The sequence below is a fragment of the Cervus canadensis genome, chromosome 1, assembly GCF_019320065.1.
Source record: "Cervus canadensis isolate Bull #8, Minnesota chromosome 1, ASM1932006v1, whole genome shotgun sequence".
Lineage (NCBI taxonomy): Eukaryota > Metazoa > Chordata > Mammalia > Artiodactyla > Cervidae > Cervus > Cervus canadensis.
Genome location: NC_057386.1, coordinates 17,049,394 through 17,077,296, shown reverse-complemented (window position 1 = coordinate 17,077,296; position 27,903 = coordinate 17,049,394). Strand labels below are relative to the sequence as shown.

The 27,903-nt window shown below is 40.0% G+C and overlaps 1 protein-coding gene across 4 annotated transcripts in view; it reads right to left on the bottom strand.

The window, feature by feature from the left end:
• NSF (N-ethylmaleimide sensitive factor, vesicle fusing ATPase) overlaps window positions 1-27,903 on the bottom strand; it is a 146,608-nt gene continuing 118,705 nt past the window's right edge. For 2 of the 4 annotated variants that reach the window (XM_043465965.1, XM_043465958.1), the window contains exons 16-22: window positions 26,676-26,742; window positions 24,609-24,688; window positions 6,466-6,600; window positions 5,325-5,438; window positions 2,103-2,158; window positions 1,844-1,943; window positions 1-1,653 (exon numbers count right to left, since the gene is read on the bottom strand). In XM_043465965.1, coding sequence (XP_043321900.1) covers window positions 1,651-1,653; window positions 1,844-1,943; window positions 2,103-2,158; window positions 5,325-5,438; window positions 6,466-6,600; window positions 24,609-24,688; window positions 26,676-26,742 — 555 coding nt within the window. In that variant the 3' untranslated portion in view covers window positions 1-1,650. The remainder of the gene's footprint in view (window positions 1,654-1,843; window positions 1,944-2,102; window positions 2,159-5,324; window positions 5,439-6,465; window positions 6,601-24,608; window positions 24,689-26,675; window positions 26,743-27,903) is intronic. The other 2 variants (XM_043465978.1, XM_043465970.1) reach the window with 1 other exon arrangement.

Genomic DNA, 27,903 nt, shown 5'->3' with positions numbered 1-27,903 from the left:
TGTTTTTAAGTATATGTACTCTTTATTGCATTCCTTCATTTGCATTAAACAATATAATATTTATATTTCTTCAATATAGTTCTGGACAAAACACAAAGACATTAATCTTATTTAACAAGAGACATAAGTTAATACAAGGTATGCTGCTTTCACGGGAAGAGAAAAAAGAGGCAAGATCTAAAACAGATAAGGGGATCCAGGATACTGGCCACCAGGAACCACAGAATTTTTATAATACAATCCACTTTTTTTTTTAAAGCCACAAAATAAGCTAGAGATGAAAACCCAAAAGAAAGCAGATGCGACATATAAATCTACCAAAAATATACAGAGAGCAAGATCTGGAGATAATTTATCTTCTACCACAGGGACAGATGAGAGAGCTGCACCACGGACCACTGTGGTGACCCAAGTACCACCTGATGCCAAGCCTCACGTTAAGTACCTCCAGGTGGCCCCTGTCCTGGGAGCCGAAGCTGCAGCAGCAGCAGGGGAGGGGCACGTGTTCCATAAGTCTTCTCACCAAACATGACGACCTGATCACATTTCTTCCAACTCAGAACTACTGTTCTCCTTCCCTTTGGAAGAAGCGTGCAGAGGGGGAAGGAGACATCTTCAGTGTACTGGAATGGATGTTAAAGGACTGAGGGGAGAGCACTAGAAAGTGGTTTATTTTTTCTGGAAAATAGTGTTTCATTTAGATGCTAGGGAGTACAGATAATTTAAAATAAAGGAAGGATACATTCTAAGTAAGTCATTAAGCTAGGGACAAAAGAAAAGTGGTGATCTAAAGAAGCCTTTAGTATTACTGGCCCACTTAGACCTGGGCACTAGTGAGTGCTGAGAGGGTTGTTACTTGAGTTGACACCTTTCTGTTTTGGGGTGTATGCTTTTACCATACACATCTCTCACAGGTTGTTAACAACATCTACCAAGTAGTAATGACCAGCGTTATCTCTTACCACTGAGCACATCACTTACATTAAAGGGATGGCACAGCCAACATGGTAATAATCTGACTTCCTATTAAGAAAGATCTCCTGATTGCAACCTAGAAACATCTCTGAAAATGACTGAGAACAGCATCTTAGAAATTCATAGCCCTGTTTCTTCAGGCAAAGATAACCAGCCTTCTGGGAGAAACTTGAACCAACTATCCAATGACCTGTAGTGTTAGCACAGGGAAGTTATGAGAGAATCCCTCTGAACCCAGTACCTCTAGTCACGGCTCCTAGTTTACAAGTGGAAAGCCTTCCTTCTACTAGGCCAACTGCTGTTTTGCAACATCAACATGTTTATTGAGCGTTTTCGGGTGGTGGTGGTAGGGAGCTTAGAACGTGTAGTGTTCATAAGTACAGTATGTTTTCCACGTTTAAGACTGAGCAAGAAGGAATCCGCTTACACGGAGAGGTGAGCACAGCATTCTAAAGCGAGTTCACACCTTCCACAAGAGGGAGTATCTCAGTGAGCACAGGGAAGGGAGTTTCATCGCACTCGTCATGCAGTGTGAGCACGTGTCGAAGGCAGGGGACATTTCACTGTGTTCAGCATCTTGAGGAGGTCGAGTGACGATCCCAGGCCATCTTCACCTTGGTCACTTTGCTTGGTCACTTTGCATTTGAAAATATTTCATGGTCATAGTCGAGGGGGCTACTGAAAAACCAAAACACACACGAAAAACAGATGAAGGGTCTGCAAAAAGCCCTTCATCACAAAACCACACTAAAAGCTTCTTAGTGGCTTCTCTACATTTTTCACTATGCATTTGCCATTAGAAGAGCATTTCACAAAAGAAAATGTTTACACTCCATGCATTTAAAAGCAGGTTCCAATAAATATGTACCATCGTGCTTTTTCCTGCCTTGTGACAAGGAAGTTTTGCGAAGCAGGACAGGGAGAGCAAACCAACAGTACAACCCACTTCCTTGCTGGGTCTCCTAGACCTACAACACAGTGGAGAATTCTAATAAATGGAAACAAAGTTGTCCAAGAGAGGTTGAGAATTCAAATTCACAGGCACTGTATAGCACTCTTAGAACAGGCACACAGGGGTTTACAAGACCAGGGAGTCTGGCTGGCGGTCTCGTGTCATATGTACTTACGCTCCTTCTTCTCTTAAGAGGGCCAAGAATTTTCTCACACGGTATTCGGGATCCATCTAAATACATCAGAAGCAATAAAGAAGACAGGTTAGTGGTGCCCTCTAACAACGATGCACTTACTTCATGCCAAGAAAATGACTGGTTTTATACTTTTTCAGGGCTTTGGTGAGCCACGGAAATGTGTTACCTGCTCCTTAACCAGGAGTCTGCTACAGAGCAAAGTGGACTATGTCACTCAAGGGAAGTGAGGAAGGATTTTGGAGCACAGAGAATCGCTATGCATGAGGTCATCCACAGGCACCTCAGCCCAGCGCCCCCTTAGCTGGTGCCGGGTGAGGAGGTGGCCCTGAGAAGCAGGTGTGAGAGCAGGGCTGGCCATTCACGGGGGTGCGAATGGCATCCAATTCATAGGGCTCATCCAAGGCATAGAAGTGGGACCAAAATGGAAGAAGCCAATTGATGCTGATTAAACAGTGAAAAAATAGCCTCTTAACTCTATATGAGTGATTCTTTAGCTTTTCTTAGTCTTGGTGTGCCTGGCATAGTTTTTTCTTCATAATTAATGATAACGGTTGTGCTGAAACTAAAACAGAAAATCAGTGGGACTGATTCCTCTGACATGCTCTCTGGATAATCCAGGTCTCCTGGGACTGAGAACAGCATTGTGAGTCTAAGAAAAGATGGGGGGGCTCAGTTCTCACTCAGGTTGTAGGGTCTGGGTTGCTATTATTAATTATCCCTACTCATTTTCATTTCCTATTTCTTTAAAAAATTTTTCACTATATATCTTTTCTCTTTCTTTTTAATTTTATTTATTTATTTGTTTAGGCTGCACCAGGTCTTAGGTGAGGTATGTGGGATCTAGTTCCCTGACCAGAGATGGAATCTGGGCCCCCTGCTTTGGGAGTATGGAGTCCTATCCACTGGACCACTAAGGAAGTTCCTCATATTCATATTTCTATGAATTTGCTTAATTTTGTTTTATTCTCATTGGTCTACCAGAGGTGTGAAGTTGTCAAAAAAAAATGATCATTAAAAACAGCTTTAATTCCTGAAGATGAATTTTTATTGTAAGAAACACACCTAACTTTGAAAAAATGTTCCAGGGCAAGAGTCTGTTCCCCAAGAGGGAACTCCCTGCCCTCCAGGAATAGCTTTCAAATGCTCGGCGCAGCTGTGGGTAAATGTGCAACTGGATTCCCCCCTCCAACCACTTTTTTTTTTTTTTTTAAAGACTTCTTCTCTTCTATCCCCCAAAAAATCCAAGTTTCAAATGTATCAAAGTTAAGAGGTCAGACTACAAAGGACTAAGAAAAAGTGTGAATAGTTAACAAGAGCAACATTTTTCCTCTTTGGGAATAGAATTACATATGAATCAATTGTCAAGTTCTTTTTCAAAAAAAAAGGAACTGGCTGGAGCTCTGCTGTAGTCAGTACTTGCAGGTCTTTGCCCATTAAACATATTTAATATGTGTGAGCAACGACTTACTGACTTGCCTGTAGCTATGGAATTAAAAGTCAAGGGAAAGGGAGGAAAAAAGTAATCTAGATAAATGACTTTATTCCCTCAGGTGACATCCAGTCAGAGCAGATCCTCAGCACTGTGCAAGTTTTAACAGAATTGTGTATGGTGAACAGAGAGGTAACATGACTTATATTCGGCTAAACTACATGCCTCTTCACTGAGACTCGGTCTCTCTAAGGCAGATCTAAAGAGAATTCACTCAGCTGCACGAAATCCATTTGACGTGAAGGGGTTCAAACTCAGAGGCCTATGAAGTGTCAGTCGCTGAAGATTAGGTCTGAGTGCCCCACTCTCACTTTCCACCCCACAAACAGAGGAGGCATTAACTTGATCACTGACCTGCGGGCATCAAAGGAAGAGAGGAAGGGGTAGGGATTGGGGAGAAAAACCCACATAGTTTCTTCTATGCAATTATTGAAAAAAAGTTGTGCTGAAACTTAAAGAAATGAAGCATAGAGCTGACTGTCTGACAGATTTATTTCTTCCAAGGAAAGAGCCAATACAAATGTATGTGCACCTTTACCAAGAATAATCCTCAGCAGAGTGATTAGTCTGGAACTTTAATTTACTACTCATAAGGAAAAACAGAAATAAACTGGCTTAAAAATAGTCCAGCTGAAGGTTTCTGAAAGCCACAATTTTAAAATAAATTGACCATCAAAGATTAAAAAAGCGTTCACTTTGTGATTGCAATTTGTTATTGGTTGAAGAGCCTATTTCAGCAGTAAATAAATTTCACCTGTGCCACCCACAGCTCATATCATTGGAACAACAGGACTGAGCGTTAATGCATGATGCTCAGAATGCAGCCAGTCTGTCCACTGAGGACCCAGGAGAGATTCATTCAACAGAAATTGACTGAGGGCCTGACTATGTGTCCAGCTCTGTCTCAGGAGCTGTGGACTTAGTAGTGAGTGAGAGGCAAGATCCCTGAACTCAAACAGCTTGGAAGCGACACATTTAGTATCTGACTAGTATGTCAGATAAGGACAAGAAGACACAGGATGGGCACAGGTGGGGGGCGGTGGGGTTACAAAAAGAAGAAAGGTAAGGTGCCAGTAGACGTGAGAAGGTCTCAAAGAAGCTTCATCTGTTTTTGCCCAGGCAATAGCCTGGGGCTTAGTTTTCTATGTGATCCTGGATGCTTCAACCCTACCGTAGTTTGCATGAAATTTCTAGGAGCCCTGCCAGGGGAGAATATATACAGCCTCTGTCTAATCTCTACACTCAATCACCTTGTCCCTGAGACAGTCTCCCAGGCCCGCTCTGGTGTCTGCGCATTGCTTCCTGACTTCTGATGGACAATGCCAGGTCCTTCCCCCTCCACCCTCTTAGATCACTAGCTGCGACCTTGGTTAACTCAGTGACAACTGGTGGGACTCTCAGGATCCTCACCTCTAAAATCAGGGGGCGGCAGAAATTGTTCTTCCAAGTCCTTTCTAACTGTAAAACCTAGTGACTCCGTAAATTAAAATGTAATTTTATCATCTTTTCTCCTATTTTTGAATTTTAAGTAGGAAAGAAAGTACCAATAAGTTGTTGTTTGATCTCAGAAACAGGTTACTAACACCAACTGGACTCTGGAAATAATATAGGAGACTTTCAACTTTAAACCTTAGTAAGAGAACGATAACACCTGTTGGGATAATACTGTGAACCTTCTGTGTCTGAACTATATGGAGAAGGAAGCATCTTACCTGTAGGGACATCTCAATCAACATTAGTAACTTCTTGATTCCTATCCAGACCTTCTTCCCTTTGACTTGCTGTGTAATTGTGGTGCGTTCTTCATCCTTGAAGTTGCCCAATAGCTATGAAAACAATAAAAGTAAGGAAAGCATTATATAAGGACATCAACAACATTAATTCCCACATTTACCCTTAAAAGAACAGTGATAAGAACTTCCTGACTGGTTCAACCTGACAGAATTCTCTCATATTTTAAAACCCAACTTGACTTTTCTGAATCCATTAAGTGCAATTATGAAAATGAAAACTGGAATCTTAAACCCTATTTTCTTATGGACCTTCAGTATAATTTAGAGGTATGTTTGCTGGGGGAAAAATAGCTCCAATCCATAATAAATATCAGTTAAAATTTTTAACATTCCATTCTAAGAATAATCTGTATATGTCAAAGCAGACTAAATTTAATTCTCTCACTCAACCTCGGCACAAAAACTGCTCAAACAGGTAAGCTGGAAACATTTATCATATAGCTTCTATTTCGTTGGGAATATGCCCAATTGTACAGGTCTTGAGGATTTTAAGATGCCTTCCTGACTCTATTGCTGCTGACAAGTAACTAAATAATCTTTCTTAACACTTCATCAAGTCATTTGTGAACACTAATATCAAAAGTTTAATAAAGGATATACATTTTTTAAAAAATTAAAGACTATGTCATCCTCAAAAAAGAAAATATTTCCATATTATGAACTTGTTAATAAAAAGATTCAAGGCTTTAATTATTGCTCAAATTGATTAACTGCAAGTAAATGGATTGAATGCTACTATGAAGAACTGAATTTTCTATATATTGATTATTCTACTTCCCTCCCCCTACCCAAAGCTTCTGGCCCATGTAATCTATGCATTAGTCATGCTGGGCACAGAGTAATTCATTCCTGGCAGTTTACATGCTGCTTCCACTGAGGAATGAAGAATTACTTCACTCTGACTTGTATTTCTCTTTTTCCTCTAATTCCTGAAAGTGACTGGAGGTGTATCCTGGGTTCCGCGTTCTGTGTTAACACAGAACTAAACACCAGGTGCGATGCCTGGGGCACCCGTAGCTCCTTTTGTTGGGCAGTGTGCACTCCACTCCCTCATCCTCACCTCCAGAGCCTCCAGCAGCTGCTCCCCTGTGGCGATGTTGGGCACGTGGATGGTGGTGCTGAAGGCATTAAGCATTTCCATCTCCTGAAGGACATCTTTGCGGCTCGTGGTCCCGATGATAAGAAGCTTGCGACCCTGATCATAGGGAGAAAAGGTGTTAAAACACAAAGGAAAGAACTTATTAGGAAATCAGACTAAGCCTGAACAACACTCATTTATTTAATTGCAGAAATGCAAATGCTTAGGCAAAATAGAAGGAAAAAATTCAGAACTATCCTCTTGAAAATCTTCTTTTTGGCCGCATCACACGGTGTGTGGGATCTTAAGTTTCCTGTCCTGCAATGGACGTGGGGAATCTTAACCGCTGGACTGCTAGGGAAGTCTCTTGAAAAATCATTTTAAAAATGTTATCAACAACATGATTCAGAAAAAGCGACACTTTCTTCAGCACGTGGTTCAGAAAGAAGCAACTGCTCTTTCTCCTCATCCACATCAGTAACATCCCGGGTCAGTAAATCAGGAAAATACACAAACCAAACAGAAAGATACTTTACTATATGTCTGCAATTCATCTCCACAGCCAATATACACATATTTCAACATATGTATGGTTGGGGCAGGGGAAAAATGAGTGAAAGTCCTTGCCACCCACTTAGCAAGACTTTATTAATGCTTTTTAGGAGAGGTCCTCGGATAATAATAATTGTTTACATTTATGCAGCAGTGAAAGGCATGGTGCTATATGTTTCACATAATTGTCTCATTTAATGTTTTTAACTTCATTTTAATTTTTAGCCCCCTAATATAACAAGGAATGTTTAAAAACTGTATCAGGCTTAGGCCACCATTCCTGATTCCCACAGTCCAGAAGCAACCATTTTCTACTCTCTGGGTTTTTCTTGATTTAATTCCTTATCTTTAAATAACAATAGCACTCTCTTATTTTTAGATCTTTCTTTTTGGCTTTAAATATTATTTCCTGAATTCCTATTATGGAAGATGGAGATTTAATACTAATTTTGCACTAACCCCGCACCTCCAATATGTCCCTTTTCTCATCCTTCCAATATAATTATTTCACAATCTCTGGTTAAATCTATACTCAGTATTTATTATGATTATATAAATATGATTTATGGTTAAGCCATGTAGTATCTTTTCTTGGGCAACATTTTGCTCTTGTTAAGAGTTAATAATTGCCATTTTCCCCCTTTGCTTAGTTTATCAGGTACTTACCACAAATTCATCCCCAAACAAATACAGCCACAAATATCATGCCAGTATGTCCAAACATGTTAGGGAATTTTAAAGTTTTGGGTGTATTTTTTAAAATTTTATTTATTTATTTTATTTATTTTTGGCTGTGCTGGGTCTTCACTGCTCCATGAGGGCTTTTCTCCAGTTGCAGGGAGCAGGGGCTACTCTCTTGCCGTGGTGCATGGGCTTCACACAGCAGTAGCTTCTCGCTTCAGAGCATGGGCTCTAGGCACAAGCTCGATAGCCACGGTACACAGGCTTAGCTGTCCTGTTGCATGGAGGATGTTCCCGGATCAGGGATTGAACCCGTGTCTACTGCATTGGCAGGCAGATTCTTTACCACTGAGCCATCAGAGAAACCCCTTGGGTGTTTTTCCTTGAAGGCATTCCCCTCGTGGAGTCCTCTGTTCTCAGAGCTCAATCTGAACCGACTGTTCTCTATGCTGCCTGCACAAGTTATAGCTATAGAACCTTCTTCTCTCCTCTCCGAGATTCATGTCTCCTAGCCCTCTCTCCCACCCCACCGCCCCCCCCCCCCTTTATTCCCTCTCTTCCATGGTACACAGACTTCAAAAGTTTCCTGAGGAAAAGTGTATAAGAGGTAAAAACTTTAAGACCTGGAAATGCCTTTATTCCATCCTTAATATTGTACACTTCATACTCGATAGTAAGGCTAGGTATAGACAATAAGGCTAGAAATAATTTTCCCCTCAGTATTATCAAGTCACTGTTCTATTGTCTTTTAATTTTCAGTGCTGCTGACTAGAAGACTGATGCCATTTTGATTTTCTGACTCATGGCTTCTAACTTTTAAAAAACCTTTTCTTTATCTCTGTGTCCTATAAGTTATAAACCTTCAGGTAAGTCACTCTTTATTTCCTGAACGTTTCTTTTTTAAAAAAATCACATACTGTTATATTTCATGGATACTATCTTATTTTAGATCTCTGTGAATACTGCAAATTTTTAAAAATGTTTTCTTATATTCTCTGCTTTGTCTTTGTTTCCTCTGAGTTCCTTTTTTCCCCCCTTATTTGTTCATTGGTGGTTTTCTTCAAGGGCCTGGTGATTGTTGGATGACTATTCATATTTAAGAGTTAAACTAATAACTGGAAGCTCTGAGTCTGAGGGTTTCACAATTGGATGGTAAGATTGGCTGATTACTGGGGGTCCCTCAAAGGTCAGGATGTGTACATTTTCCCCAGAGAATCTTTCAGTCTCCTTCCTGAGGGATACACAGCCTACTTTCCAACATATTTCGCGGGAATCCATGAGGGAAGGGGTTGGGTATCTCACCACTCAGGATGAAGACGTCCACTCACTCCTGTCTGCAGTACGGTGCCCTTTTAGATCCCTCTCATGCAGTGTCCATTATGCTCCCAAGAATTAAGTAGCAGTATTATCTCCACTTTACTGTGGAAGCTATTAAGTCTTATAGATTTGACTAATCTGTTCAAGGTCTAATAACTAATAAATGATAGAACCAAGAATGGAAACCAAATCCAGAATCCAAAATTGTATACTGCCTTTTTTCATGAAGAAAAACACATTTTAAAAATGTTTACTTGGAAAATGGAAGAAGAATGGACTTTAAACTATGTCACTAGATTTATGATACACACTCATTCCACAGATAAGACTTTAATTCAATCATTCAACCTATTCTCAGATCTCAGAAACTCAGGCCATTAAAATAAATGAGGGAATAAAAAAGTTATTATGTGAAAATTAAAGATTTTAAGAAACTGAAGCTGCTGCCGCTGCTAAGTCGCTTCAGTCGTGTCCGACTCTGTGCGACCCCATAGATGGCAGCCCACCAGGCTCCTCTATCCCTGAGATTCTCCAGGCATAATGCTGGAGTGGGTTGCCATTTCCTTCTCCAATGCATGAAAGTGAAAAGTGAAACTGAAGTCGCTCAGTCATGTCCGACTCTTAGTGACCCTATGGACTGCAGCCTACCAGGCTCCTTCATCCATGGGATTGTCCAGGCAAGAGTACTGGAGTGGGCTGCCATTTCCTTCTCCAAAGAAACTGAAGATCAGATGCCAAAACAATTACACTTTGGGTTTTGTCAATATTAAACCACTATTGCTAATAAGGTATGCTAGCTTTTCTCAGTCTTAACTGATTGTTTTTGTCCATCTATTGTGACAAGAATAGATATTATAAGAACATAAACAACAGCCTATCAAAGAAACAAAGTTGAGGCTTTCTGATATAAGCAGTAATTGGCATATCAAGTGCCTGTGCAAAGACAATGAGGGAGAAATATACCTATGAAGTATAGAGATTAAAGGGTAATCATTGTTATTATTCCAGAAATCAACTCGCCAAAAATCAAACACATTGTCAACAGACCCTTACCAAGCTTCTGGATGAATATGGAATAGACCTTACATATACAGAGAGACAGATACAAAAGAGATCATTAGAATACAATATGGAGAGGTAGAGGTAAAGGTACAGGATTTCATGGAAGAGAAGAAATGTGTGGCAGAGAAACATCTCCCTTTCCAGACAATATCTGAACTGTCTTAACAAGTGAGTGGGTTGACTTGGAGATGAAGGGGAAGGACATTCCAAGTCTGAAGGAGCAGAAACAGATAAATCCAAAGGCAAAATAACAAAAACTGAGATGTCAGGGGGTAATTAAGAACACAGAAAGACACCGAAGGGCTTTCCTGGTGGCTCAGATGGTAAAGCATCTGCCTGCAATGCAGGTGACACAGCCTCGATCCCTGGGTTGGGAAGATCCCCTAGAGAAGGGAATGGCAACCCACTCCAGTATTCTTGCCTGGAGAATCCCATTAACAGAGGAGCCTGGTGGGCTACAGTCTATGGGGTCGGACACGACTGAGCGACTAACACTAACTAAAGACATATAAACTTCTACTATGTAACAGTAAAGTAGTGCTTTTTACATTCAAGCTATTTTTCAACATTAAATTCTGAAAACTTGGGAACTTATCTCAAAACCACATAGGCTGGTACATCTTCATTATAATTAAAGATAACTGTTGGGACTTCCCTGGTGGTCCAGTGGCTAACACTCCATGCTCCCAATGCAGAGGGCTCAGGTTTGATGCCTGGTCAGGGAACTAGATCCCACATGCTGCAACTAAGACCTGGCACAGCCAAATAAATATTTTTAAAAAAGAACAAAATTAAAAAAAAAAAAAAAGTTACTTTGCTTTTTTTTCTTTAGGTTTTCAATGTTCCTAAGTCGCTAATTCAGGCTCCCTCATTTTGCTCCTCTCTTACAGAAGACAACACTGGCCCTCGAAGAATGGCTTGCTAACCATTCTAAAAGCTGAATGGCCATTTTCCTAGTGAAACTCTGTCTTATATTACCAGTGACTATGCGCTTCAGAGTGTTGAAAGACTGGGAAATGTGGAGCAACTTATAATGGAGACGCTAATTTATGTTTTGCTTTTCTTCTTGTTTAACAAGACTGCAAACACTGCAGAGAGGTCATGACCCAGGCAAGTTCGGGCCTTGACTTGTAAGCATCATCTTCAAGAAAACACCGAAAAACATTACCAAATAATTAAATTGTGCTGGGTCATTTTGTATATTAATTAGTGGTAGTACTCATGAGGCAGCTTTATCATGAAAAACCAGCTCTGAATATATTTAATATCCTAAATCACACTGGAGAACATTCTGGAGAAAAAGTTGCCAGCAACATGAGGTGGGAAGGCCAACTTTAAAAACAGAAGTAGAGTTCAACCCAGAAAGAGAAATCCAACTTGTTAATGTGTGGCTACCAGTCTGAATCTATAGTGCCAAAACATGCCCCTTGATGGGAAGAAAAGAGGCAGAGAGATAACTTACTTGGGAAAAAACTGTTCCCAGAATACTCTTTCCTGAGATTTTCCAGTTCTGATGCAATAAAGAAAAGGCCTAAATAAAATGACTATCTGCCAATCGGATTATGATAAACATTGTTCCAAGGTTAAATAAGTATTAGTTAACTAATTCTTACTACTATAAGAAGCAACTCAGGTGAAAACATTACCATGAAAAAGGCAGGGCTCAGTCAGGTGTTGATCCTTCAAAAAAACACTTCTTTACATGATGAAGAATGAGCCAAGTACTAAGCAGTATCTAAGCCTTTTGCCACACAAAGGACTAACCAGATAATCCACACCCTTTCATAGGTCCTGCCCATTGATTGGCCCCAATAAACTGATTTGTAACAAAAGTTCATGTGGAAGAAAGCTCTTTTTTTTCCTCTCCCTTAAATAAAAATGCCACCAATGTAATACTGCAGTGAAATGGAAGGGCTGATTTTAACCTGCTAACAAAAGTAAAGTCAGTTATGCAGTAAAGAAAGGCCAATTCTTTCCGTATCTTTCAGTGCTGAGCAAGGGCAATACACCCTGGGTGAGAAGAATGAACTGGGAACAATTGGAAACCCTGAAATGGATTAAGAAGTGAGTGTGTCGGGAGCCTTAAACTTTATTTTCTCGTTGTTAGAATTTGAAGCTTTTGTAAATAAAAGTGAAGTTTCTCTGAATTTGGAATTTATAAGCCCAGGAAGTAAAAGACAAAATAGATTAGCTGATCAGATCATGAACACGAATTGACTCTGTTCAAGTATGTATGGAATTATGAGATCTGGTTTGTGCCTCCAAAGTGAGTACGATCCAGCTGGGGAGAGTGAGTAAATATTCAGAGACCAAGGAACACACCATCAAACACGAATGAGTAAAGGCACAGGGGCACAGCTTTACTGGCAGAGGGTCTTCTGGGAAGATTCCTGTAGTATCACAGAGACGCTGGTGAAGAGGAGGCCCTGGAGGAAAAGGAATGAGTCTCCTAATTCCCCCGTGGGTGGTGGAAGCAGCTGAGCTAGAACACTAAGGGCTGAAAACAGAGTCTTCTTAGAGCAGAGGGGAGTAGGTAGCCAAAAAAAAGGGAAGACTCCGAATACTAAACTAAGGAAGGAAGTTTAGTATAAAAAGCAACAAGAAACTAAAGAAGGTGCTGGAGGAGGAAGAACTGGGATGAAGAGAAAGATGATCCTAGTAGTCTCATGCCGGGCGGTCCAGAGGCCTGAGGGGGCTGCTATGAGAAGGGCATCTCTGAAATAAGGTCTCAGAGCATGTGTGCCCAGGGAGGATCTGCATCTTTTCATCAGTGATGCACACACATGCCTCCCTTTTAAATGCAAGCCCGGGGTGGGCTGAAAGCAAGGGAGGAGAGGCAAGTTCCCTGACAGATAGGGGCTTGGTGCCATGGAACAAGTACAGGTTCCGTCATTCACACCTGGGTGATGTGGGTTAGATTACTGAACTTCTCAGCATCTGTCTCCTCCTCAACCATAAAAATGGGATTACAAATCCTATTTCTACCTGTTAGAGAAGAGCAGGAGGTGAGGATACTTGGGGGATGGGGACCTCTGCCATCACTGTCAGGGGAGGGAGGAAGGAAAGGAAGTGAGACGGTCTTGAGAGGAACCTGAAAAGTTGTCCTCTGCCCGGGATTGGGATGTCAGGAGTCTGTGACCTCAGGTCAGGTGGATGAGCACTGGGCACCTGAGAATTCCTCTTTCTAACAAGGCAGGCAGGGCACTGGCCTCAAAAGATGCCGAGAGAGCACACTCTTCCAGAGGGCCAAGATGCCCTCTGTTCAGGGGAGATGAGTGCTCCAATCTTCAGCTTAGCTAGGGTGACATTGAGGCCCAGACGAGGCCTAAAGCTAAAGATCAAATACCCCTCAGAAGCAGCGGTGGCAGCGGGCAAGAGTGAGGCGCCTTGATGAGAGGCAGCGACTCCGAGGAGAAATCAGCTCAGGGCAGAGGCTGCGAAGCTTTCCTGATAAGAGGTGCTTCAGTTCATCCCATATACTAGTTTCCTTCTTGAAATGGAGTAACAACTCATATTTTAATTTAGTTCAATGTAGATTAAAAGAAAAAAATTCTACTTACCATAGAGCTTGTACAACTTTACCACTACATTTATTTGCAAGCCTGAATCTTGTTTCTAGCCTGTTGACTCCCTGGGGGCAGGGCCATGCTTGATTCATCTCCGTCCTTGCGGTTCAGAGCACAGCACGCCTGGTGCACGAAAGACACTCCCATGTTCCCTCTGCTGAGAATGCTTTTCCCTGATACAGCCACGTGGTTCTCTGCCTCAGAGTCAGAGCTCTGCTTGAGTGTCACCTTTCCCATAAGGCCCACCTTTCCCATAAGACCCTTTTTCATCTCCCTTTATCAGGCTCTATCCGCCTCCCCCAACAGTAGGGATCACCTTTTAACATACTATATACTTAACTCATTTATTCTACTTATTTCTGGTCTTCCCTTGTGAGGACAGGACTTGTGTCTGTCTGGTTTTATTGATGGTTCCAGGGCTAGCATAGTGCCTTGAACGTGGTGACCCATTAAACACACTCGTGTTGAATGAATGAATGGTGATCTCAGTGTAGGTGTCAAGCGCCACAGATCACTCCTCCACTTCTCTGTTACATTTTCCCTTCTGGTCCTGGAACAACACACACTATACTGGAATGTTCAACAGGAAAATAAGTACCTACAGTTATAGTGTCTATATCTCTGAGTCCCAAGTGTTGAATACTGTATCAACAAGTTTTTAAGAAAACAATCTAGAATGAATGGCATGTATGCTTCATTTACAATGTAAGCAGATGCAAAGGATGTCAGACCACTTTCTTTTAGCTAATCAATTGATAGTCAAAAGTTAAGCTGTAACTATTCATTAACACAGACTACTCTCAGAGAAAAGACTCATTAGAAGCCATTACTTTAAGCTGGCAAGGTAAGTATTGTTACGCATCTCCTACAGCTCTTGGTTTCCCCAAATCCAGGGGAAAATCTGACTACTATTAAAAACAACCAAGAGTCTGGACAGTGAAATGAGAGCAATGGGGCCTCTTTGCATATCCTGCATGTATTTGATTTCTCGATGCTCCAACGTCTGTAACTTTTTTTGGTAGTTAAATGTTTCAGTTGAATAACAAAGGAAGGATGTTTCAAATAAATCATGCTACAACGAGGCAGACAACTACACTTAAACTCTCCATTAGATTTTACCCTGAAGCAAATTCTTAGTCTGCTGGCTTTGTAACCATCCTCCTGGTGCTGCCAGTAGGAAAGAGGTCAACAGGGAGGGGAATTCATGATGCACACTGACTATGAAATATGCAACTTCACCCCAAATAATTTAAAATAATTACTAAAGACAAGAGCAGACCACTTTGAGATACTAAAGAATATCTTAGTACCAGTTTGTGAAAAAGACATGGAATCATCAGACTATCCTCAGAGCAGCTCTGAAAGCTTACCTAAGTTCCCTCCTTCCCTGTCTCCTCTCCTGGCTATTTTGTAGGTGAGAAACCCGGGTAAGCTTTTACATCCAGGGAGGGAGCTGCAACTAGAGTTCAGGCCTCATGGATATTCCCACTATGCTTTGCCATCCATTTTTATTTGTGTAATCTTAAAATTCTATCAGCAGTGGCTGATTTCTTAATGATGAGTTAGATAGGTATACCACCTAGAAATTATGAATTATGACCTCTGAGGAGAAAAGGTTAAATAAATTTAAGAAAATAAAGATGTATGACCATGCCACAGTATTCTCAGGGCCAAAAAGGAACAGTTTTGTAGGTGCTCTCATTAGAAACTTAACTAAAATGATCACTGATTCATCAGCGAATCCAGACTCCTTCACCTGGCATCTATAGTAGACTTTCCCTCCCTTCCTCCCTCTGCTTTTACCTTAAGATGCCCTAAAATGTCCCCTGTGCTCTAATCAGGTCCCTTTTCCTCTTCTTTCTCATTTAATTTCTACCTCTGTGGTTTTTTTTTTTTAGCTGTGCAGGGTCTTTATTGCTGCCTGGGCTTTTCTCTAGTTGCAGAGAGTGGAGGTTACTCTCTAGCTATGGTGTGTGGACTTTTCATTGCTGTAGCTTCTCTTGTTGCAAAGCACGGGCTCTAGAGCACAGGCTCAGTAGCTGGGGCGCACAGGCTTAGCTGATCCTCGGCATGCAAGACCTTTCGGAGTCGGAATTGAACCCATGTCTCCGTCATTGTCAGGTGGATCCTTTACCACCGAGCCAGCAGGGCAGCCCTGTGACTTTTTTGCTTGTTTCAGAATTCATTAGTAATTTATTATATTTTTTAAAGCTTTACCAATAATTAATACTAAAAGAATGTCAAGTCAAAGAAAAAGGTGGACATTAAGGGATAAACTGATTTAATAAATGTCGTAAGGCTTTATTATCTGTAGAGATGACATTTGCCAGTAGAACTTATACATCAGGAAAAAATTTAATTTTAAAGTCATTTGACTTAAGTCATTTGACTTTTTAAACTTATTTTGTATTGGGGTATAGCCAGTTAAGAAAAATGTTATGATAGTTTCAGGTGAATAGGGAAGAGACTCAGCCATACATATCAGTTCACTTGCTCAGTCGGGTCCAACTCTGTTACTGTTAGTCAAGCAGCAAATTAATTCCAAAGGATTGGAACTTTGATAGTTATATTGTTGAGTTAAAAGTGAATACAACTGTATACACATTAACTTTTTCTTTTTCCTGATTATAAAGTAATAAATGCTTACTGTAGAAAATGTATAAAATACAAGAAATAATAAAGCAGAAAAACCCACCCATAATCTACCATCTAAGATAAGAGCAGTTATCTTTAAGACAGAGAAACAGAACTTACTTTTACTTTTGCTTTCATTTCACTCTTTAAAAAAATTATTTTGTGCATTTTAATATGAACATCAATTAAAGAATAATAAATGCATTAAAATATTGGGAGGCTGAGCGCAAACTTTTCTTTCAAAAAGTTTGGTGGCCGTAGATATAAAGACAATCCCAGAAAACAATTCTGGCATATTCCCTCCAGCCCTTTTTCCTTTATAGCTGAAATCACACCTAGAGAATAACTGAGGATTAAGTGGAAGGTGATCTGATCATTAGGCAGGCAGTTTCTGACACTGGCCCAGTTTATACAGATACTGGGGGTCACTAGCAGACAGCCACCCAGCTTCTCATCTCCCTGCTCTGGATGGTGTTTCTCCCTGTCCTCCCTCCCCATGATTACTCCTTTCTCAGGGAACCGGCACCCTCTTCCACTTGCTCCAGGGCCGGCCCTGGCAGGGTCTGTGGGAGCGTGATGGCTGGCAGGTAGAGGCCAAGGAAGGTGTCGTTCCTGCTGATGTGTCTACAGGGCTGGCTTCTGGCTATCTGGAGCCTAGCTCCTTTGATATGGATTAGTTACTCTGTTGGTTTTATATATTTTTGTGTGTGAGGAAAGACAGGAGTCAGAGTTTTCTTTAAAGTGAATACTAAACTGAGTTGTAATTTGTAGTTTACAAAGAATTATAATCAACATTTATCTTATTTAATTCTTACAACGGTTCCCAATTTACAGTGAGAAAATTGAGGCTCAGAAATTAAGTGACTGGATTCAAACTCAAGCTTTCTAACTCCTGAGCTCTCATTTACACTGCCAATGCCAGTTCTATTAATACATGTAGTTAAGACCCACCAGCTTCAAGATGTCCATTCAACAAATAGTATTATTCATATAGCCTAAATAGGTCTGGAAAGAGAGAGAAGAGAGGACGGAAAGGAGAGAGGGCGGGAGGAAGGGAAAGAGGAAGGGTGGGTCCACACAGATTGTCTGGAGCGTTCCCTGTGAAAAGCACTCTTGCCATTCCCCAATGTGACAGGTAGGCAGGACTGTCAAGATGAAAAATGGTTGCAGACCAAGTTGTGACTTAAAAAGATCAAGGCCGTGCTCCACCTATATTCTAATAACTATCAGGAATATTGACAGACCTTTGTAAGGTCCTCCTTAGTGGTTCTTCCTAACCAATAGTTGTCATGCCATCACAGTATAAACCCCAAGGAATCTCCAAAGGCCTGTATATTTGCTTTGGGGACAGGAATGTAGGAGAGAAGCTGTTCTGTTCCACTTGGATTAGAAGGAAAAAAGGGAGTTGGGGGGGGGGACAGTCCTTGGAGGCCTAGTGTAATGGGCAGTGTCCTCAGGACCCCACAATCCCACCAGAAGCCCTGGTCCTCTCTCTACTCCTCATGCTGCTGAACTCTGAAATTCCTATTTCTACTTCATTCTCCCTTTTATAATAGGGATCTCCAATCCCCAGACCAAGGTATTTGTCTTAGGACTCTGGAAGCTTCTGAATTTCAGTGAATGGGAGATGGGGAAGTTGAGTGTCTCTATTTCTTTTGCCAGTATTGCTAGTGAAGGAATTTGAACCTGGGCATTCCAACTTGGAACACAGAACTCACTTTCCATGGAAATGTGCTACATACAGCAGTTACACTCTGTATTTTTCCTAACTTACATGCTAAAAAGGTTCTGTGGACTATCTAAAGGCACCTCTCTTCTTGAAACAACTGGGAGATATATTTCCAGTTCTATACAATAGCCTTAATAAAATACTAAACCTCTAAGAACTTTAAAACAGTAAGAAAACAGGAGGAAACAGAATCTTAGATGTCAACCCTTGGCTCCAAGCACTGGGAACATTCAAATCACTCAAGAGAAACATTGATCATTTTTTAAGAATAAGATTCTTTACAAATGACATTCTCTGTGGACAACACTATACTCCAACTTCTCAGTAACTCTGTGCTTTTCACAATAAGGCATTAATACCTTATGTCTGTGCAGCCCACAGGTTTATACAGAACTTACACTATGTCCACTGGCTGTCCATGGGGTGGGTAAGGAGGAATCATCGCCATTTTACAGATGAAGAAATAGACACAAAGATGTTAAGGGACTAGTTGAAGACTATAAGGTCAGATGTCTGTGCTAAGATTCAAACTCAGGTTTTCTGACTCCAAGTCCAACACAATGAGTAAGCTGTGCAGAGAGTACACTCATAACTAGATTCATGGCCTCATGGAACTCTAGGATGGTAGAATCAACACTTCTCTAATAAATGCTGATGTCATGTCACAGTAATATATCAATATTTAAGGCAATGAGAACTATGGTGTTGGATAAGATTCTTGAGAGTCCCTTGGACTGCAAGGAGATCCAACCAGTCCATCCTAAAGGAAATCAGTCCTGGGTGTTCATTGGAAGAACTGATGCTGAAGCTGAAACTCCAGTACTTTGGCCACCTCATGCGAAGAGTTGACTCATTGGAAAAGACCCTGATGCTGGGACGGATTGGGGGAAGGAGGAGAAGGGGACAACAGAGGATGAGATGGTTGGATGGCATCACCAACTTGATGGACATGGGTTTGAGTAAACTCCGGGAGTTGGTGATGGACAGGGAGGCCTGGCATGCTGCGATTCATGGGGTCGCAAAGAGTCAGACACGACTGAGTGACTGAACTGACTGACTGAACTGACTGAAGGCAATAAGAAGATATTTTGTCTCAACAACATTAGCATTTCTCTATGGTTAAGATTTAGAGATTGAATCCTGAGATACCTATAAATGGTGTGTGTGTATGTATATATCTAGCTTATAATTTTTGTATTTAATTAATATGTATTATAGATGTGCTCTACTGAAAAACAAAACTAAAACTATTTAGAAAACATGGTTTTACTGTGGCTGATTCATGTCAATGTATGGCAAAAATCACCACAATATTGTAAAGTAATTAGCTTCCAATTAAAATAAATAAACTAATTTAAAAAATAAAATATAAAAAAAAGCAAAAAAAGAAAACATGGTTTTATTTAGCAGATATTTGTAGCAATGTTTTATAAAAGGACTCACCAAACTTCTTTCACTGATTTTGATGAACTTAAAACTGTTCTATACACACACACACGTGTATATATATATATATATTTTTTTTTCAACTTACACAGAACTTTCTGAGATAATCTACTAAGCGAAGTATACTTTTAGAGAATTTATTTATAAACTATAGTAGCCATCTAATATCGCTGACTTAACAAATGGGAAAACTGGGCTACTAAACTGTCAATCATCACCCAGATTTTTTCAGTAAAGAAGTCTAATGCAAAAGTCACCACATCAGTGATTACAATTAATGTGTCTGGCAAAATGACTAAACCTCTTTCCTAAAGTGGTTATATATCTTATTGAGTCATATTATAGTCATTAGCCCGAGTTAATTTTGAACAGATAGACAGAGAGATATTCGTGTTTAGGCCTGCATGATTTGGAGTCTCTTCCATTATTTGCTTATTTCGCTAAAGCAACCCAAAGCCTGAGGAGTTGCTTAATATCACCAAGACTTCCTAATAATATATCTGAAGTAAGATTGCACTGAGATATCATATAAGGATTACAGGAAAAGCAATCTTGTCTAGAGATCGGTGACCTTAAATGAAACCCATGGACAAACAAGCATGTCTGCCTGAATTGCCATCAGGAAATTACTAACAGTCTTATTGGTTCACACATTACACCCTTCCCAGCTCTAAGCCCTACTTCTTTCTTCTCAGGTTAATATTCCTAAGTGCCAGAGCAGTGAGGAAGGAATTTTTCTCAACAACTTTATTTTTTAGCTAAAAGTCTTAACAACTGTGAGGTATTTTGAGGTCTACTTCAGTAATACTGCTATTACTTTGGAGTGGTCTTCTTTTGTAAAAGTTCACAGTTTCCAAAGATTTTGCCAGCTGGAACGCTGTGAATAAACTATAAATGTTCTATGGTATCAATACTATTCAGCCCTTGGGAAGGGGGTTAGCACCTGGTGGGGCTGCACCTCTGGCTACTGTGACTGGCCTCACCCACTTACCCAACTATATCATCAGATGTTGTTATTTTCTGTATGCCGTGATATGAAAAAGGCTGGGAAGCACTGAAGTGAAAAAGCTGTGGTTCTCTGTAAGTTACAAGGTTACTCTGGTACATATGGATGAGGTCTTCCAAACTGATTTGCAAAAACTGTCAGGTAAACATTAAGGCAGTCGGGTTAATGGGCTTAACTGCTCTCACACTTGTTGAGGAAACTAGGAAGTCATGTCATTTCACAGCTGAGGAGTTCCTTTTCAGGCACTTTGTCTCCCGGAAGGAAAAAAAAAAAAGAAGGTGCCAGAAGAGATCTAGGAGGAAAATAACAAAGCCGTTCCTGTTACAGTTTGCAAGAAGGTTTACCTGGCCTTACTGCCTTACTACTGCCTCTTTCTTGACGGGAAGAGACTAAGGCTTTCATCCTCCTGATCCTGAAAAGCACATTCCCCTCGACTTCCATAAATCTGCAAAACTTGAAAAGAGCCCCAGTGTCATCGAGCAAAAGAGCCGGCTTTAGGAATCTCACTGGAAGGAGGGGTGTCTTCGAGCCTCTCACTGCTAAGCCGGACATTTCCTAACACTGGATAAATTGTACGTCCAGCTCAGGGAGGGTGAACTGCAGTGGTCTTTTACCCTCCAAGCCAATTGTTAGCTTTTCACAGGAATCAGCAGGGAAGCACATGTGAAACCTCTGTGGTGATGGTGAGCACCCCCATGCCTTGTGTGACTCTGCATGTAGATGAAGCAGGCTGGGAGCTTTCTTAGCTACTGCTGCTGAGTTCTCAGAGCAGCCCTTTTCTCCAGCGTGGCTCCCTGCTGGGACAGCCCTTTTCAATTTTTCTATCCCCCCTCGATCTCTTCTCCTGCAGAACACAGGGAAACTTGATTGAAATAAAGACCTCGGGAACATGTTTTATTTTCTCCTGTTCAATCCATTTTAGAAAAGCTTTTAATTGGTTTTAAAAAGATGCTAAACAAAATGTGATGATGTTTTTCAGTCTTCATGAACTACAGATACCACTTTTTATACTTTCAAAGGGCTAATAAATCAATCATGAAATTAACTCTCCAGCTAAATTGAAAGCAAATCCACTGAATACCGGGTTCATTAAAAATCTATGCATTTACTTAGAAAAATTTAAAATTCAAAGAAAATTATCCTAGTAACTGAAATCTGACTTGAATTTTTAGTCCTACACTGAAAATCCAAGACCAAAGCAATCACAAAGGAAAAAAGGAGGGCTTGTGAACCAGTTTTAATAAAGCCAATTTACAAGGAAGGAGGGGAGGTGGGGGATGGGGAGAAGCAGAAAAGAGAATATCCTGATCCATAACAACATAGTGCCCCTGAAGGGATCCTTTTATTTCAGCATGTGCACACATGCACACACAATTTTTCTATGTGAAAGCTGAATTACAACAAATGCAAAATTAAAGATTCTGTGACTGATAATGATTATTGTACTGTATGCATGTACAGTTCCTCTTTTTAAAGAAAAATGCCTACAACTTTTCTGTTTCCTTGACAGTGATAAAATAATAGCTTTCTACTAAAAGTCTATGCATCCTTACAACATTGGGATTCATACACTTTTAATATTTAACTGCAAACAGCTGAAAAGCCTACACGATAATGCTTTGGCAAAGTGAAGGCTTCTACTTCAGAATGACAAAGTCTTGACACTGGATCACCTTGAAAAAGTCTCCCTTATTTTCTTCAGAGGATACAAACTAATTTAAAAAGTAAGATGGTACAGAGAAACCACATTTTTATTTTGTTAAATATATGCCAACTAGAAATATCTTAAGCATTCATTTCTTCTGCCACTGATTCTCTTACACAGCAGGTCATCCAGCAGTCCAGCTCAGAGCCACCCAATTCTGATTAAGGACAGGCTGGTATTTTATTAGAATCCCCACCACTTCCGATCACTAAGGCAACCAGATCTGCCTTTTACTTCTTACATGTTCCTATATTCTTCCTTTCCAATCCTTAAGAGAAATTCGTTCCACATCCCTTTCTAATGATCCAACTCCTGTTTCAAAGATTTCTCCCAAGCTGGGTCATGTACGCTTACTCCTTACATTCAGCTCTTCATAGAATCCTCCTTTCTTTCGTTTAAGCTTCTGAAACTATCTATCATAACCATTTTATTAAGATGTAACTCCTATTAACACAAAGTTCACTGACTTAAAGTGTACAGTTCAATGGTTATTAGTAGATTGTGCAGACATATGCAACTATCACTGGACTCAGTTTTAGAACATATTCATCATGCCCCAAAGAAACCCAGTATCCACCAGCAGTCACCTCTCATTCTCCTCACCCACTCGTCCAGTCTCAGGCAACCACTGATCTGGTTTCTGTCTCTATAGACTTGCCAATTCTAGGTATTTCACATAAATGGAATCATACAATATGTAGTCTTTTGCGACTGGCTTCTTCTGCTTAGCATGTTTTCAAGGTTCATTCATGTTATAGCAAGTACTCAGCATTTTTTTAAAATGCCGAATAATACTCCATTATATGTATATACATTTATTTTATTTGATGAACATTTGGGTTGTTTCCACTTTTTGGCTATTATGAATAATGCTTCTATGAAAATTCATGTACAACTTCTTGTGTAGATATATATTTTCATTTCTGCGTGTTATATACCTAGAAATAGAATTGCTAGGGCACGTGGTAACCCTATCTTTAAGCTTTTGAGTGCTAAACTGTTTTCCAAAGTTTGGACAGTTTACCTATTCCCACCAGCAGTGTATAAGGATCCAATTTCTCCATCTGCATGCCAACACTTGTTATTGACTTTTTTTCCTTGGCCATGTCACATGGCTTGTGGGATTTTTTTTTTTAGTTCCCTGACCAAGGGTTGAATGGTACAGTGAGAAACCAGAGTCCTAACCACTGTACATCCAGGGAATTCCCCTGACTTTTTAATTATGGTAATAAGATAATGTTCCTTTCCTCAAAGGTCTTACAATTATTTTTATAAAACAGAAACAGTTATTCCTAGGTCTTTATTCAAGATTTTGGAAGTCATTTGTTAATGTGTTCTATTTATTTCTAAAAATACTCACTTCTCTATTTTCAGCTTATATATAACCTAAAACTTCAACTATTGGGAGTAACAGTTTACAGGAAAATGATGTAAAAAAATCCTTCACAGTGCAAATATACAGTAAGGTTTCAAGATTGTTGTAGGTTATATTTCTTTTCACTAATCTAAGAAAAAAATAAACCCTAGAAAATCAAGACAAGTCCTCTACCTTTAGGTCTAACACAGACACACATACAGTTTTAACTGTTAACTTAAATATCAGATTCACCAGCTTAACCTTAAATATTTTCCATACAACTTGCTTTATGTCTCTAACTTCAAATATGGAATTTCCATACAGTTTTTTAAGTTAGTACATCACCCCTTTGTATCTGCCTTTGGTTGGCATTTCTTCAAGGTTACAACACGCAGAACCAACCAAGAGAATTCATGTCTTGTGTCATAGCCAAACATGCTCTGGCAGCCTCTCCATAATTAACATGTTTAACCAACCCTCATAGGTCAGTTTAAATGTGTTAAGCTATCAAAATTACCAGTCTCCAACAGCCACATCAGTAAAAATGGAACCAGAGGAACCAAGATCTTGGCTATAAACTCACCCTTCAAAAGTGCCACATGACATGAGAAAAATTCAAACTCATCTGTAAAAACTAAAAACAAAACAAAACTTCCTGCAGGACATAAATTTCCCCAAATACAAACTCTTAGAAAAATCTATGAAAGATGGAACAAATGGGAACATGTATTTAATCACTTCTACATTAATATCATGTATTAATATCGCTCATGGGAGAAGGGGTGGGAAGGGATGTGTAATATGGTGGTGAATTTATAAAGGAACAAAACAGAATACTAACTGAAACTGGAATTTTGAGAGTTTCAGAAAAAAATGGAAAACTTCTCTGATTCAGAGAAGTGATTAAGAAAATTATTTACCTTAAGACAGAAGGCCAGACTGGATGACCTTACAAAATCCCTTCAACAAGATAATTTTACAAGTTTTTGATAATCTGCTTATTTAGAGAGTGCACCATTGTATAATTTACTGGAACAACTCTGTGAAAATGTTCCTTATATTATTTTTACCTGCGGAGGCGCCTTTTTCAGTAACACAAGAAGAGCCTGTAGTACCAGATTAGAAAATCGAGGGCCAATAGGGACATAATCTGGAAGAGAAACATCGCTGTGTTTAGGGATTCGATATACATATGCACATATTCCAAACATACAGATTTTTCTGCATCAAGAGTAAAAACAGTCCTAAATAAAAGTCGTGTAACTAATGAGAACAAGAAAAAAGCTTCTAAATATCCATTTTGTGCTTGTGTAGACATCTTTGTCTGATATTCAGAGACAGTTTTTTTAAAAGGGGAAAAAAAAATCCCCAGGTCTATTGACTAAACATTTCCAAGAAGTTATCGCAAACCTTGGCAAACACAGGTGAGTATACAAGGCAACAAAACAAGATACTAGAAAACGGATAGAAGGGGAAGTAACAAGCAGTAATAATGGAAGTAAGGTATTTTGACACAAGTGAAATGATGGTAAAGCCGTGAAGACTGGCCCACAGATGGCGAAGAACAGTGAATTTCTCAGAGAACTTTCTATCTGTTAAGCTCCTACTCATCCTTCAAGATGCGGCTCAAATGTCACCCCCTCTGCTTTCTCTGGGTACCGCGTGTGCACCCTCGCCCTGTGCTTACCGCTGCCTTCCAGCAGCAGCCCTCTGAAGCCAAAAGTGATCTTCCCTTTTCTGAATGCCCAGAACACACGGCACGTTCTACTTTATATTAATTTTTGCTGATGTATGTCATAGTGATAGCATCTTACTACTTATTTTTCTGAAGCCCTAATGATTCTAGCCCAGTAGTAAGGGCTCAGCAAATGCTTACCAAATAAATGAACCAACATGAACAGATAATAACTATTCATACAAGTGAAAATATACTCAGAGGGCAAACATTCCTGACACAGTACTGTTGCTATGACCACACATCTCAATTGTGTTTAGGTAAAGGAATTTGAGCAGAGCTATGAGTATGTGCCTAAATGCTTTTAAAGAAATAATCCCAGAAACTGAGATGAACTGTATCAAAAAATAGCAGATCCAAAACCCAGGTCACCAGATAAAACTCTATTTAAGAAGACCTCCTACGTATACCTACTTTGTTTTATAACAAACACTACTTTAGGAAACAGGAAAATAGATCATAGAGGACATAAAATAAGTCTCAAAATCGTAGGGGAAATGTAGTAAGAACAGTTAATAAGAAATCATTACTACACCATTATAGACCCCTTAAGGAAGAAGGGGGTTAGTTAACCAGGCATTGGTAGTATTTTCAGATATTTATTAAGTTACCAGGTGGGATCAACTTCAATCAATTTTGCTACAGCATCCTGAGCCACTGTTATAATGAATTTATCCCAGATTTATCTAGTTTGTGTGAAGAAATAAAATATAAGAGTAACAGCACTGTTTTGGCATTTATTTGTGGAATACACCTATGAGCTGAGTACAGGGACTGTTTTATTTATCTTTGTATTCTATAGGCGTGCACTTAAACATAGGAGATGTTTAATAGGTATTTTAAAAAATTACTTTAGAGCACTTGTAACTTTCAGAATGTTTTTAACTTTCACAACATTATCTCATTTCTGTCTTCACATTTACTCTGTGGGATAACTAAGGAAGAGAACACAGTCTGTGCTTCATCTGAATGGAAACTGAGACAGAGCTGGCAACTTCTGCCCCAAGTGTTACTGCTAACTTGTAGCTTTCACTCCAGCCCTAAGCTCTTCTTTCCTTAGTTCTGACCCAGTTAGCAAATAAGCTACAGGCAGCTCTGAGATAGAATACAGCAAATATTCTACCATCAATGAAAATCACTAATCATTTATTATGGTCAGGGAACTTTGTGGAAGATACAAAATATGAGACATGGGCCCCTATAAAAGTTATGGTCATAAGGCATATTTACCACTGACACCACTGTTGACTTCAGATATAAGAGAAGTTATATTTCCTTATTAGATAAAGAAAGCTATTTCTATTGCCCTATGGACTATAAACACCTGTATTTTCTCTTGTAATTTGTGAGACATTAGCTGTAATGTGGCAAGGATGGTACAATGGCAGAAGGGATGACTCACCAAGCAGTCTCTCAATGTCATCCACAACCACACAACTGAGCTGGGATTTGTATGCATCATCAAAGATCTAGAAGAAAAGCAAAACCATGGATTATCTCACTGCCCTCAAAAATTACAAGAATTTCCAAGAAGATAAAATTTAGCTAATTCTTGACCAATGCCTCCCCATCCCAAAACACAGTAAAACACCCAATATTTCTATTCTTTTAAAAAAAGTTTTATTTATTTCTGGCTGCGCTGGGTCTTTGCTGCTTTGTGAGGGCTTTCTTTAGCTGCAGCGAGAGGGGATGGGTGGTGGACAGGCTTCAGTAGTTGCAGCATGCAGGCTCAGCAGTTGTGGCAGAGGGGCTTACTTGCTCTGCGGCATGTGGAATCTTCCCAGACTAGGGGACTGAATCCTTGTGACCTGCACTGGCAGGTGGATTCTTAACCACTGTGCCGCCAGGGAAGTCCCACCCAATATTTCTGACTACACAAAAGTAGACTTTAGTAGATAACAGGACTTTAGAAATTCAAGAGTTCTTACAAATTTACAAGTGAGGAAATGGAGACCCGAAGCAGCTAAATGACTTGCCCAGGACATCACAGCTAGATCACAGCTGATCACGGGGGAGGTAAGGCTACTTTCAGCTCCAAGGGCTGGATGCGTCACACTGGGGCGTGCTCAGGAAAAACTGGAATTTATCAACTGACAAATCCATCAAGTTTATCACAATGGTCTCTCCTCTCTCTGTCAGGGGCATGACTTCAGTTCTGTGACTCAAGGGCTAAACTGAGCCACAGGAATGTGCAGGGTAAAACTGAATGTCATTTTATTGGTGTAGGAACTGTGGCCCTGTCAAACAGGAATAACATTGAAAGCACAGAATTCTGTCAGCCCAAATAAGAGTGTAACAGCCAAAGTGTCTACAAAAGAATTAAAGTTAAGTATAAAACATCAGATAGAGGCATCGTTAGAACTAGACAAAAGATGACAGTACATTATTTTAAGATAGCCAAATAAATGGAAATTAAGCAAGCAGTGAAGGAGGTTGTTATATCCTGGCAAGGAAGTAGCAATTTCAAGCCAGATAGAAGAAGAATTAATTCTTTTTTAAGTTGAATATAAGTGCTCAAAGTCTTGAGACCAGCGTTTTTGTAAATGTTGGCGGTTCCTATTCCAGTGCTCAGTGTAGCCCACTGGTTTCATTTCTAATAATTAATCCCTGCATTCCAGTCCAATCTGACT